The sequence below is a fragment of the Silene latifolia genome, chromosome 10 (genome assembly GCF_048544455.1).
Source record: "Silene latifolia isolate original U9 population chromosome 10, ASM4854445v1, whole genome shotgun sequence".
NCBI classification, from domain to species: Eukaryota; Viridiplantae; Streptophyta; class Magnoliopsida; order Caryophyllales; family Caryophyllaceae; genus Silene; species Silene latifolia.
Genome location: NC_133535.1, coordinates 148885701 through 148899719, shown reverse-complemented (window position 1 = coordinate 148899719; position 14019 = coordinate 148885701). Strand labels below are relative to the sequence as shown.

Here is a 14019-nt window from a genome sequence, read left to right as displayed (position 1 = left end):
AAGATTAGGGTGTTAAGTAGGAAAAAAAAAAGGGTATGGTTGGTTGACATTTTTTGGTGGATTGGTCAACAAATGATTGGTAAGTTTTTATGTTGAGAAAATTTTGTGCCTCAAATAAAATTGATGGATATATGATCATTTCTACAAAGTTCTTGTATGTTTATTTACTTCCATATACTCTGAAGTTTGTAGATGTCAGTTAATTTAATTGATAAAGTTACAAGTAGTGATATTTATAATCTAGTTCAAAGTACAATGACATTATTTTTGCCTCTGTGACTCTCTCTACACAAAAAAAAGAGAAGACATATACTCTAAAGTCTGAAATATATTAGCGTATAAGTACACAGAAATATATGAGTATTGTTATCTAGGTTGTAATATCACAATTTCCTAAACTTTATGTCTCATTCTAAATTCATTATTAAACTGATCTATGTAATATGTAAAAACCCTTCTTTTTTTTAAATCAAACATGTAAGTTTGAAAATATCGAGGTCATAAACGGAATCCAACAACTATAAAAAATATTTTAAAAACAATTTTAGCAAATTAATCTACCATAATATTACTCTCTTATGTCTCAGTCATTTATTTACCTATTACACTTTACGGTGTTTTAGTCAATTGTTTACTTTTTTATTTTAGGATGTCTTTGATGAACAATTTGATCAACCACACCCAATTTGGTCCACTTGTCACCTAATAATTGACCCCCTCCCGGGCCTCCTTTTTCTTTCGTCTTTGTGCTAAAATCAAAGGTAAACAAATGATCGAAACCTACGGAATATAATTTATCGATCATAATTTCCCTATAAATAATCGAGTAGGAAAATATTAGTATCCATTTGTGCCTATGGCTATACGACTAAGGCCCTATTTCTTTTGGCCTTAATTTCAGTTCACTCCAGTTCAATTCAACTCTATTCAGTTCAGCTTTTATCTGCACAAATTAACTTTTTATTTTAGTTTAGTTCAGTTCAGATCTATTCAATTCAGTTCAGTTCAGTTCAGTTCAGCTCCAGTAAGTTCAATTCAGACGATTTCAGTCCAAAAGATCAGGGTCTAAACCATATATAGAATGTTATGGGTTGAATGGATCGTTTTAATGTATGGGCCGAAATGGCGATTAAATAAGCTATAATAGTATTGGGTTACATACGAATGTATGGGCTATGGCCCTACAACCAGCTCGGTAAAGTTTTATTGTACCCGGTATACAATACTGGACATGCAGTCCTACTTTTTACGGGTCATGTTCTAAACCCGTTATAGATTAGGAAATAATTGGTAGTTTGCAAATGGAATACGACATGAGTCCGGAACCAGAATCTTTAGTTAGGAGATTAGATATTTGGATTAAGTGGAGTTCTAATACAAGTGGAGTTCTTCTACTTTTCACCATCACAAATTCTCATTCGATTTTGATTGGATATTTGGATTAAGTGATTATTTGGAAGGGATGAACGATTAATTTAATAAAATAACGAATTATAAAAATTCAAAATTTTAGCTAAAAATTTCAAATTATTCACTGCTCACCCTAATTAGTGCCTAGCTGCCTATGCTTGTCCTCGTTGGTTTCGCGTTATTTGGAATTCGATAAGATATTAGTGGAGTAATTGTTTAAACTTACAAAGGAGAGTAAATCTTCAAATCTCAAATTTTTGTGTACCATCCTATGTCGCATCCTATGTCGTATCATGAACTTTTAATAACTTATGTATCTTATTTACTAGGCCGTGTTCTTTCGAGTTTAAACTTTTATTACTCCATTATTGAGACTTATACTTAATTTAAACTGAATTTATAGATCAGTTAGTCTTGTTGAAGATGGGTCGGAGCAAGTGACGGGTAATGTCACTCACAAAACGGATAGAGAGACAAGATGGGGGCACCCCCATGTGCTTCCTTCTCTTCTCTATTTGGGTCAATTGTGAGGGAAAATGGTATCCGTCACTCCAAAATGACGGATACGTGCCGTCACAAATGAGATTTTGTGTTTATAGATATGGAGGTTTTCCAAACTTATAAAATCCCTCAAGATTTACTACCTCATTTACCATCCATACATCTAGCCAAATGGCCAAGTTTTAGGGTGCATGTTTTTTTTTGTCAACTCGGGATCTCAAATCATTCCATTTTATTTTATTTATCTTTATTTTTTAAATAAATTAGTTTTCTTTAAGCAAAAGATATCTAATTTAGAGTAGTTAAAATGGATCAAATACCACATTATTTAGATAAAATTTTGTTATTCCTCAAATATTCCTCCGTATTATCTTATCTCATATATGCAATTTAATTTTAATTTAAATATATAATACTTGAACCGTTTATTTGTCCTAAATAGAGTAAGAATCTAAAAACAAAGTGGTTATTATCGTTGTCGTGATTCACAAGTTAAAAATAATTCACAATCTTAATCGGATTAACCTCATCATTAATCCAAGATTTCATATATTATATATAGTCCCCACTCCCCTCACCCTTTGCCTATAATTTACTCCTCCTTTAACCTCCTTCTTTCGTAATACTCAAGTCAAACATAATCACCCCCTTTATTATTCTCATAAATCTCCTTCCCTCTTCCCTTCCAACAAACAAACAATGGCCGCAACAACAACAACAATTACTACTAACGGGACGAACCCCGACAGCAAGGGGTTCGTCCTAACATTTGGAGAGATGTTGATAGATTTCGTACCGACAGTCTCCGGGGTATCCTTAGCGGAAGCCCCGGGGTTTTTGAAAGCACCCGGGGGCGCCCCCGCTAATGTGGCTATAGCCGTAGCCAGAATGGGGGGCGCGGCCGGGTTTGCTGGGAAACTCGGTGCGGATGAGTTTGGATGGATGTTGGCTGGGATACTTAAGGCGAATGGTGTTAATGTTGAAGGGATTTGTTTTGATGAAGCGGCCAGGACGGCGTTGGCTTTTGTTACTTTGAGAGCTGATGGTGAACGGGAGTTTATGTTTTATAGGAATCCTAGTGCTGATATGTTACTTCGTCCTGATGAACTTAATCTTGATCTTATTCGTAAGGTACGCGTATTTTGCTTGAGACCGTCTTAACTTGTTTTCTTTTGTTCTTAGATTGTATTCTTGTACGGATTACTTAGTTTAATTTCTACTTCTTTAGTTGTTCTGTTTCTATGTTCTCTGAATAAGGAAACCCGCGGTCACTATCTTTAGTGTGCAGTATGCTCTAGGTAAAATCTCGAATATACGTGATGTCTTGTTGCCCACCTCACTGATTTAAATTTTGTGTAAGTTGTAGTCTTGCAGCGAGTAATTTGCGTTTTGATATAGATTATGTTCACCTTTTATTATTTTCGTGATGATTATTTTAATTAAAGGTAAATAAATAATTGGATAAAAAGAGGAGAATTTATATCAATAGTGAGTAATATGGAGTAGTAGATAAATTTCATAAACGGATTGAGTTTTCTCGAAAGGGTCTCTTAATTGATTAAGATCCCATATTATACGAATATTATAACATAATCGGGCTATAAGAAAAAATGCAGTATGATTAAAGTGTGTATCAATTCTTGTTTAAAATCATCTTTAACTTATTACGTTTAAACAATCAATTAAAATAGAGGTGACAATAAAAGATTAGGAGAAATTTAAGTTAAAAACGATTTTAAGCAAAAACCACAGTAAAGTGATGTTAGGTGGAATAGGAGTAAAGAAGTTCGGGGTTGGTGTGAGGAGGAGTAGAATGTGGAATTGTCGGTTAGCTTGAGCTGTCTAAGATTGACTTTGGAATTTGGTAGTGGCATCTCGTGCGTCTGAATCTCAGATTCCGAGGTACATTGGTAATGTCACATGGGCTCCACGTTATTTACAGTACTATTCCATGCATTAACCTTAATGCCTTCTCTGTTGCATCAAAAGTTGGTCACAAGTCGCCGACCTGATAAAATTGACCCGACTTAATGAGTTGATTCAATAACATCGTAATTTGATTGACTTGACTCGACTTGACTCCATATAAGAAGCAAAGACATTAGATTATTATATCTCACGTGTCACGAACAATGTAAAAGTAAATAAATGATTGAAACTGGTGAAATATACGAGTAATTAATTGGCTAGTGCAACCATGTTGTCAAATGGGTACCAGGAAAGGTACTTGTTTAATACAAGTATTGAACTATTTTACAGTTTGATTTATGCTTTTGACCTATAGTTATGAGCAACATTCACCAATTTAGCAGAAAAGCTAAGATTGGTTGTTGGATCAATAAACATTATTTAGCTGGAGAGAATCAATACACATTACACATGGTTTAGTTGCTCTTAGTTTGATCACTACATTCTAAATCTAGCATTATTAAGTGTATAATTTCGGAAAATTAGTACAGTAAAAGGATGTTGTACCGATATTACTAAAAGATTATGAAGTAGTAGTCCGCCAATAATATGCAACTTTTTTTTTCCATACTGACCTCCTTCATCATGGACTCGGACTTGAAATAAAGTGACCAAAATTGTTGTCGTGATTTGTAAATGAAAAGAGTGTAATTAACTGAGCAATTATGTGATTACAGGCAAAGATATTTCACTATGGGTCAATCAGCTTAATAGTGGAGCCATGTCGATCTGCTCACCTAAAAGCAATGGAAGAGGCCAAGGCAGCCGGAGCTCTACTCTCATATGATCCTAACCTCCGCTTGCCACTGTGGCCATCACCCGAGGAAGCCCGTACAAAGATTATGAGCATCTGGGACAAGGCTGAGGTCATCAAGGTCAGCGACAACGAGCTTGAATTCCTTACGGGCAACAGTGACATTGGCGATGCTACTGCTATGTCTTTGTGGCATCCTAATTTGAAGCTCCTTTTGGTCACCCTCGGTGATCATGGCTGTCGATACTACACTAAGGTAATTTTCCTCCGTTTATTTTTTAGCACTTAAAATGTATTTGTCCTATTCGTAACATTTATCTCAAAATCGTAATATCACCAAGACATCAATCATTACAGTCTTAGTGTATTTTACTCGGCATGTTCATATATGATACTTCTAAACGAGTCTTGAGTGACACGACTCTTAAGTTTACGTGTTAAATGTACGGGTCCACAATGCTCCAGTTATGAGTGATGGTGATTGGTACAAACCTCCATGATAGACTATAATTTTGCTGACTTCATTGTCATTACTTTATACAATTGCAACATCATTATTTTAAATTAAAGAAACGCATGCTTAATGAATCATTTCCCATTTTTATATTGGATCACAACCACCCTTTACTAGTTATAGATGACAAATTAATATGCATTAGCTGTATATAATAAAAGATCTGCATGCTGATGTCAACTGTCATGCATCTTGCCTTTATATTTTTTTAGTTCAGAATTAATTAGTATAGAGCTGGCTTATTATGTTGTTTTGTTGCCTGGTTTCGGCCAGATGTTTCCGGTGCTGTTTTATAATAGAACAGATGCATGAAAAATGCAGGTAACTGATAGTGGACATAATTGGGCTGTAACTCTGTTAGCTAGTTTTAATATTCCCTTTCATATCAGCAAAATCGGGTGAAGACCTTGTATATGTATTGGCCGATGCAAAACTAGAACAACACAATAGTAAGACTAGATGATTCTTTTAATCGACATACAGACACAAATAAGTGTGACGGTAATGTAATATAATCATCTTGTCAAGGTAGTAGAAAAATTAATTATTGAAGGAACAAATAGTTTGTTTTCAATGACATTATAAGTCGAATTTGAATGTTGTGTCAAAAACTGTTACTCTAACTCGTTTAAAAGTATCCGACATGGGTGCATGTTCAAGTAGCATAGGTCAGAGGGATCTTAAATCATGAATGTTCAAGGGTAAGTGTTGCCTATTGATCTGCAGGGACCATCCAAGAAATCCCTGATTTTCCGAGTAGTTATGAATCGCGTCCTCACCATTCCAATGGAGCCAAAGATCAACTATTCTTTGGTTTTGGATTGTGATTACATAAAGCAAAATTGACTATTAAACTGTCCGCGCTTTTTTTTATTATACATACAGTTCTCACTTCTCGATCCAATTTTCATCCTGATCCCCAGAAACTCGTGTACTATTATCATGTTCTGATTACCTTATCTGTTAAAATTCTGCAGACCTTCAAGGGAAGTGTAGAAGCATTCAAGGTTAAGGCAGTAGATACCACAGGTGCTGGCGACTCCTTTATTGGTGCTCTTCTAAGCAAGATAGTCGATGACCACTCTATTATTGAGGTTAATCCCTATTGCTCTGCTATATTTATCTTGCTGAATATTTTTTTTCTTGGGTATAGGAGCCACAAGGGCATTCGTGATGCTTACAGGTCATGACTTCACGAGTCCCTTACGGCTTCACTCAATGACTTAGCTATATGTACATTGTAACGTCTTCTGACTACGAATGTTACTAATGTCTGTAGGACGAACCAAGATTGAGAGAAGCATTGAAATTTGCTAATGCATGCGGAGCCATTACCACGACTAAGAAAGGAGCAATCCCTGCTCTTCCAACAGAAGCTGAAACCCTGGAGTTCATGAAGAACTACGCATAAACATTCTCAATACCATTTCACTCTTCATTGTTGTTATAGGTTATTCTTGTGTCTCGAGTAATCCGTGCTCTTACAAAAGAGAGGTCAGATTTTGATATTACGGGATTCGATTAGTGAATTAGCTAGGAGGGATGGAGGAAGAAAGTCTCACAGTGGAAATCCTCCCTCCCCCAATTTCTTTCAATTATGTAATGGAGAAGAAAACCTTTGGAATTTCATTGACTGATATTTTATTGTGTTTTTATAAATGTTTCTTTTTAGCTTTTACAAAGAGCCATTTACAGATCTACTTTATTGGCCTATAAAAATGCCATACACAGTTCGAGATTTTATTCAGAAATTTGCAAAAAGATAATTTCATTGCGCTTTCGTTTACTGTGACAGGAGGGGTGATATATAAACTGAGAGCATATGTGCAAAATTCATCAACTCTTTCGAGTTTATTGGCTATATATGTGTTACCAGTACATTATTCTGATGACTATAGAATAAAATTTTTGTTACAAGTTCGCGTCGTCTGAGGACCTCGTTTCTCTACTGATATGGATCACCTAGATACGCTTTGCCCGGCACACTCTGGAGCCGGCCGTTGGCCACCGTCACACATTGTAACGTTTCTAGGGCACTTGAGGCAGTTATGAGCTAAACTGCCTTTAACCTTTAGTTTTGCAGTGACGAACTCTGGGGGTACATTCCCCACAAGAAAGTTGTTATCTAGGTACACCCGTCTCCAAGGTGCCCCAAGTCTGACCCCAAAACTCCTGGGTATAGGCCCAGATAGCTTGTTATGACTAAGATATATGGCTGTCAATCTCTGCATTGTTGGTAAATTTGCAGGTAGGTGGCCTTGCAGTCGGTTTTCCTGCACATCAAGCACCTCAAGATTCGTTGATTCGCCAGCAAACCTGGGAACTTGGATTTCGGTGAACCAATTGACCGACAAATTGAGGGTAGTGATCTCTGCTAAACTAACAATTCCCCTTATTCGGCCACTGAACCTGTTATCACTGAGGTCGACTATCTTGAGGTTCCGAAGTGTCCACAGTGAATGAATACTGCCTGAAAGTACATTGTGGCTCAAAGACAGTGTCCTTAAACTTGTAGGTAGCTGAGGAAGAATCCCAAATAGTTGGTTTCCGCTTAAATCTAGGGTGGTTAGTTGCCATAACCCTGCAAGATTCGGGATTCTCCCTGAGAATCCGTTGCTTGCCATTTTTAGCGACTGTAACCCTCGGAAGTTGGTTATCCAGGAGGGTACTAGACCGGTTAGCTTATTCCGAGAGACATCAAGCTCTTGGAGTCTTTTAAGTCTTCTTAATCCCATAGGTAGACTCCCAGTGAAGAAATTATCAGACAGTACAAATGCTGTCAGTTTTGTGAGTTTAGTGATGCTCTCAGGGATCGGTCCTCTAAACTTGTTCTTGCCCAGGTTTATCGTTGTAAGCTCCGTTAGGTTTCCGATGTCCACTGTAAGAAACCCGTCATAGCCGACACCATCTAAATCAAGCTGGATTATTCTACTACTAGAATTATCCTCTGGGATATTGCACAGAACCCCTAAGAAGTGAGCACCAGTACTCTCACAAGGGTCCAGCGCAAAATCCCAGGTGTTAAGGAACGCGGTATCTGGAATCGAGTTAGGGTCAATCCTTTCTTTGAGCGCTCGCAGGACATCAACCTCTGTATTTAAGGTTATCGAGCGAGCCAACCTCAACCCGGGTATGACAATGATAGCCATGATCATGACATGAATCGACATTTCAAAATGTTTGGTTTGAGCCATCGCGGTTTTTAGCCGAAGGACGATTGAAATATATGTGCTTGAAATACCAATGTATATGAAACAAAGATGATGAGACTAAGATGGTGTATATATTGGTAAACTGGAAAGGTGTGTGGACTAAACAAAATTGACAGTGGAAGTGATGAGAGCAACCTAAACTTCTTTTTCTAAGTATTTATTATTAAAAAAATGTTTCAGTTTTTAACATTTTTTGGATGCAAAAGTTGGTTAAATTTTCAAGAAAATGCATCTTGTAAAAAAGCCAATTTTGTAACTTAAAAAACATAAAAAGATAGAACACACATTTTGTACTCCTGTATTTCCAACTATTTACATACAAATTGGGTGTTTGTATCGGCTATGGTGAGACATTAATCAAAACGCCTTTGCTACTGCAGCCTGCAAGACCCGCTCTTGCGAGTTGCAACCCTTTTTTTTGCAACACTAGTTTGTTTTTGTTATTTATGACAAAATGCAAGAAGTTGTTTAGGATTAATACTCGACCACTCGAAATCCATAAGAGAAGTGCATATATATATACAATCCCCATAGATCAATAATTGAACAACTAGGATATTGATATAAATTTGACTTTGCTAGATTAATTGCTGTCTAAATTACATGAAGTTGCGTAAGCAGAGCTGCACAAAGTTCGAGAAACAGCATTTGTGCTCCCTGAACCCATTGTAGATCAACTAGATACTTCCCCTCAACAGTCTTGTAAAGCTGTGAATCACATACATCAAAACATGTTGATAATTTCGCTTACAGGTTCAGATATCTGTCCGATATGTCATTAACATGTTACTAAACGATTTGGCGTTAATATAGCAGCAAGAACTAGATGAGGGAAACACCTGCACTTCAAATTTCAGAACATTATTAACAGGATTAATGGCCATCCCTTCATGCTGTCCAAGAATATCAGGAATCCAACGGCACTTGATATTGTAATGCCCGATCTTTTTCCAGGTGACATTCAATCGTTGCAGTGCTTTCATAACTTCAATCATGATCTCACGTGGATGGGCTCGTGACTGCAGTCAGATAGGAAAATACATAAGAGCCTTAGTCCAAAAATAATTTGGGGTCGGCTTCAGCATAGAGTATGAGAAACAATAATTCATCCGTGTCATCATGAATGACAGAAAACCTGCAGTCCAAGAGCCCATTTCCTCTGGACAGGAAGTGGCTGGCGCGAGCAAATTCCACCGTATTCAGCATAATCATGATTGGGGTTCCGAGAGTCAGGAGAAGAAATTTCACTGTTATCCTGAATATCAAAGACGAGTGAACTATCTCAGATACTTGCATATATACTGAAGCCAAAAAAGACGAGCAGCAAAACTGTCATGAACTGATGACTACGCTTCCTATCACAAAATCGATCCTGTCGTTTAAACATCTATGATGAAAAGATAGCGCACCATGAAATCCCGAAACTCAGTCCCAGGATAGCGTCCTGAAGCACGAAATCTGCTGTCAAAAAGCAAGTAGTACGCAACAGTTCCCTGAAACAAAAATGAAGTTATCAGTCAGTTCCCAGATACACACACTTCTGAAACCCTAAATGCTATGGAGTACAAGTTAAACCTCATTCTGGTGTCGGTTGAAAAGGGATGAAACTAACTGATCCTTGTCAAATCCCATCCTAACAACCTTTAGGAGTGTGCTTTCATCAATCTGCAAGTAAAACTAATCGTAAAGATGCAACTTATAGTGCAGTTAAAACTAAAATTAACTTTTCTGAAAGCATATAAGATAGTGCAGTCTAACCTGCACATGTTGCATAGTATCTGTAAAAGGCACAGCTAAATAACGTGGCAGATTCGCTTGAAACCATGTGTTCCTGCGGATCATTGGGATGGTGATTCGCTTCATGGGGTCAACCTCAAGCATCCTGGCAATCAAATCTCTTGCTCCATCTGACAAATGTCTTTGTCTGGGATAACATCCGCTCTGCACAATTAAAAGAACGCGGTATCAGAATTTTATGCATCCATCTTTGCATACAGAACATATAAAAGGATGTACCTTTATTTTCTTGTAGAGAATCGGGATGTTCTCATCATCGAAAGGGAGAGATCCACAAAGTAGAGCATATAAGATAACACCACAACTCCATACATCAACTTCAGGTCCAGCATACAGTTTCCCATTGAGAATCTGCACACAAAAAACATCGGTAAAACAGAATTCAGTCAGTAGCACAGATGAAACATGCTTAGGTGACAGGAAATGACAATGCCCTATGAATATCTGTACCTCTGGAGCGGCGTAATTTGGGCTGCCACAACTAGTCTTCAGGAAATGACCATCTCGCATTATGTTGCTTAAACCAAAGTCTGCAATCTTGACATTATGACGAGAATCTAACAGAAGGTTTTCAGGTTTCAAATCCCGATGCACAACCATATTCCTGTGACAGTACTCTAGTCCTGATATTATCTGGTTCCAGGACCACAACAGAACACCACAAACATATAAATTGCCAGTACCGAGAAAAACAACAGAAAATAAAAAAAACAGTGAACTCGAAATTGCCTGCTGGAACAGATGCCGTGCTTCATCCTCTTGCAGTCGACCTTTTTCAACAAGGTAATCAAACAGTTCTCCGGACTTGACATACTCCATCACAAAGTAGATGTCGGAAGGTGTCTCAATAACTTCGTAAAGTCGTATGATGTGAGGATGCATGAACAACCTCGAAATCTGGATTTCTCTTCTCACTGAAAAATGATAAAAACACAATTATGATGTTAAATTAATCTCTGGCAAAAAAATCGAGCATATAAATAAACAACAGCTCCTGAAAACACAGCACGCGCAGATCAGACTGACATTTCAAGGAAAAAGCTTCAGCCAGAGGCACACAGGACAGTATGCTGTCTTAAGTTATTGTCGTCTTTCTTATTTCATCAAAGACGACAAACTCTTTCCTTTTTTATCAATGTGAAGACGCTAAAAATCAATCATACAAAATACAGTTCAAGGAAAACAGAAAAAACAGTAGCGATCAACAAAAATTGGAAACCTTTGTCTTCCATTTTCATTTTCTTGATCTTCCTGCGGTTCAATATCTTAATCGCGACTTTAAGACCAGTCAGTTTGTGCTCCGCAATCTTGACTTTACCGGAAGTGCCTAGACCAAGGGTTCTACCAAGTCTGTACTTGTGTAACAGAACATCGTCACCACCACCACCACCACCGCTACTATTACTACCTTGGTCGCTATAATCGTCCATGTTCCTGTACCAATTAGTAAAAGATTAACTAAATTGTTTATACATTGCTCTATGTCAAGAACAATATCAAGAAATTTACTATTTATAGTATATTTTATATTTAGAGACGAACTCATTTAACTAACTAAAATATTTCGCTAGTTAAATGAGTTAGAATAACTATTATATGAGTTGATCTCACGATAATTTTGTCATATGATGTACACATTGATATATAAAATAGTTTGTGTTATTTAGTTATTTGTGTACCTTTGTTTAAACTATTTCTCACGGTAGAAAATACAGATAAATTATTATTCGAGTTAGATGTAGATGCAAAATAATTTACAAAGAATATAGAGAAAGGAAAAAGATAACCTTAATCACTAAGACAAGAGAGTTTGAGGTTTGGAGTTTTAATGGCTGATGACTTATAATAAAAAAAAGGAACAAATAGAGTGGAAAGAAAGGGTTTTTTTATCAAACACAACCTTTTAAAAACTTTTTTTTCCAAACACTACCTTTAAAAAAAAAGTTTGTAAAACACAACCTTTAATAAATTTTTTTTTGTAAAACACGACATTTTGGAAAGAGTTTAACCACCTTGCAATATGGTGACTTTAAGTCGATATTTGAGGTAGCAAACGAGGTCGATTTGAGGTGTTCTTAGACTTTTTGGAAAGGTGGTAGTACAAGCTTTCCAGTGATTACCAATACGGTGGTGATAGGTGGCCTTATGTGGGGTTTATTGGTGTGTAAAGTAAAGCTGGTCAAGGAGTGAATTGGAGGTAAAAACAAATCAGAAAAACACCGATTCACTCCTTGACCAACCTTAATTTACACACTAATAGACCCCACATAAGTCCACCTATCACCGCCGTATTGATAACGCCTAGAAAGCCTATACTCTCACCTTTCCAACGAGTCTAAAAACATCTTAAACCGACCTCGTTTGCTATCCCAAACATCGACTGAAAGTCACCCCATTGCAAGTGTTCAAACTCTAGCCAAAATGTCGTGTTTAACAAAAAAAAAATTATTAAAGGTTGTGTTTCACAAACTTTTTTTTTAAAGGTGGTGTTTGGAAAAAAAAGTTTTTTAAAGGTTGTGTTTGACAAAAAACCCGGAAAGAAAAGAGTGATTAGTGACATTCCATTTTAGAGGGAATCTCAATTCGCAATTGTTATTTATTTTTCAAAACAAGTATCCTTTTATAGAAGGCGGTGTATTATGTCATCGTATATCTTTAATTAACGGAAAAAATTAAAATTATTTACCCATTTTATAAATGACAAAGAAGAACGTAAGTGAAACGAAAAGACGGTTACGACTTATGAGTATATTGATTAGGTTAGGTGTACGTCAATACGAGTGTACGAGAATATGGTATACCGTCTAAAAATGTTTTTTTAATGGAAAAAGTAAATAAGACAAATAAATTGACAAAAATAGTAAGACAAGTATTAATAGTTTAAGGTGAGAAAGGGTTAGACGTGTTTCCAAGAAAAGGAATGTTGCATTTGGAGACGTAATGTAAAACACAAATTCTCATTGAAGAAATGACATATCCGTCACAAGCTGAAGACGGATACCATTTTACCTCACAAAGTACCCACTTTTTCTCTCTCTGCAACACTATTCATGTGGTCCCCTTTCTCCACTAACCCATTTTGTTACCATTTTATCTCACAAAATATCCGTCACAAATGGTAACCCGTCACAAGAGAGACCAATTGAATATAAAATGGGAGTACTGCTGGAGTGCTGGCACCCCAGGTAGGTGTACTTTGGTATATAAAGAGAGATGTAGATGGTGACGGAGTTAGAATTTAAATTTAGTAAAAAAGAAAATTAGTTGTATAGATGATGGTTTAAGAGAAATTCGAAAACAGATTGTAAGAATGAAATAGATTTTACAGTTATTCATATACTTGGTTAAAGATATGTTTTTTGAGTTTGTTACACACTTAAAACCCTGTTAAGTTGAATTATCAATCAAAGACATCTAAATTGAATCCTAAGATCAAAATTATACCTTGATATGAAAACAGAATAAAAGAAGAAATGAACTGCCTAGAAAAAATATGAAATGTGCATAGCTTGTATTCTAAGGTGTGAACTCTCTTGAATTAGAAAGATCTGTCAAATGTTAATGACAGTAAAATGGCACAATTCAGAAGTTGAACATGTGACTGCATATTGTGATTAAGTAGTACATATAACAAGAGCAGGATGAGCAGATGTTCCTTCACCTTTTATACATCTTAAACACAACTTACACAAAAAAATGAAACCTTTAAACTGTTATCACATTAGTATTATCATAATATACACTCTTCTTTACACAATAAATTGTATAAGAGATACACCAACTAGGCTGGTTGTATCAATAGATGGAAGTGTGTTGAGTTTAGTTAAGAACCAACAGGAATTGGAAGACATCAATGTTTGAAG

General features: G+C 36.4%; 3 protein-coding genes across 5 annotated transcripts; 1 reads left to right on the top strand and 2 right to left on the bottom strand.

Moving 5' to 3' along the window:
• The first annotated feature begins 2502 nt into the window (after nt 1–2502).
• LOC141606302 (putative fructokinase-1) lies at nt 2503–6823 on the top strand. The gene is made up of 4 exons (XM_074425386.1): nt 2503–3042; nt 4557–4889; nt 6125–6241; nt 6427–6823. Exons 1-4 carry the CDS (start codon nt 2611–2613, stop codon nt 6556–6558), a joined length of 1014 nt encoding a protein of 337 aa, XP_074281487.1. The 5' UTR covers nt 2503–2610; the 3' UTR covers nt 6559–6823.
• Nucleotides 6824–7105: 282 nt separating this feature from the next.
• Nucleotides 7106–8341, bottom strand: LOC141608477 (uncharacterized). Its single transcript, XM_074427827.1, has one exon. The coding sequence runs from the start codon at nt 8339–8341 to the stop codon at nt 7106–7108; it is 1236 nt and encodes a 411-aa protein (XP_074283928.1).
• A 485-nt stretch (nt 8342–8826) lies between these two features.
• LOC141606299 (SNF1-related protein kinase catalytic subunit alpha KIN10-like) lies at nt 8827–12031 on the bottom strand. 3 transcript variants are annotated; one of them, XM_074425364.1, is made up of 11 exons: nt 11944–12031; nt 11376–11590; nt 10886–11070; nt 10607–10789; nt 10376–10507; nt 10118–10300; nt 9935–10024; nt 9769–9852; nt 9495–9614; nt 9199–9378; nt 8827–9067 (listed from the first exon to the last, which is right to left on the bottom strand). In XM_074425364.1, exons 2-11 carry the CDS (start codon nt 11584–11586, stop codon nt 8954–8956), a joined length of 1482 nt encoding a protein of 493 aa, XP_074281465.1. In that variant the 5' UTR covers nt 11587–11590; nt 11944–12031; the 3' UTR covers nt 8827–8953. The 3 variants fall into 3 exon arrangements, with proteins under 3 accessions (XP_074281465.1, XP_074281467.1, XP_074281466.1); XM_074425366.1 differs by lacking the exon at nt 11944–12031 and adding an exon at nt 11836–11894; XM_074425365.1 differs by lacking the exon at nt 11944–12031 and having other exon boundaries at nt 11376–11678.
• Nucleotides 12032–14019: the final 1988 nt, after the last annotated feature.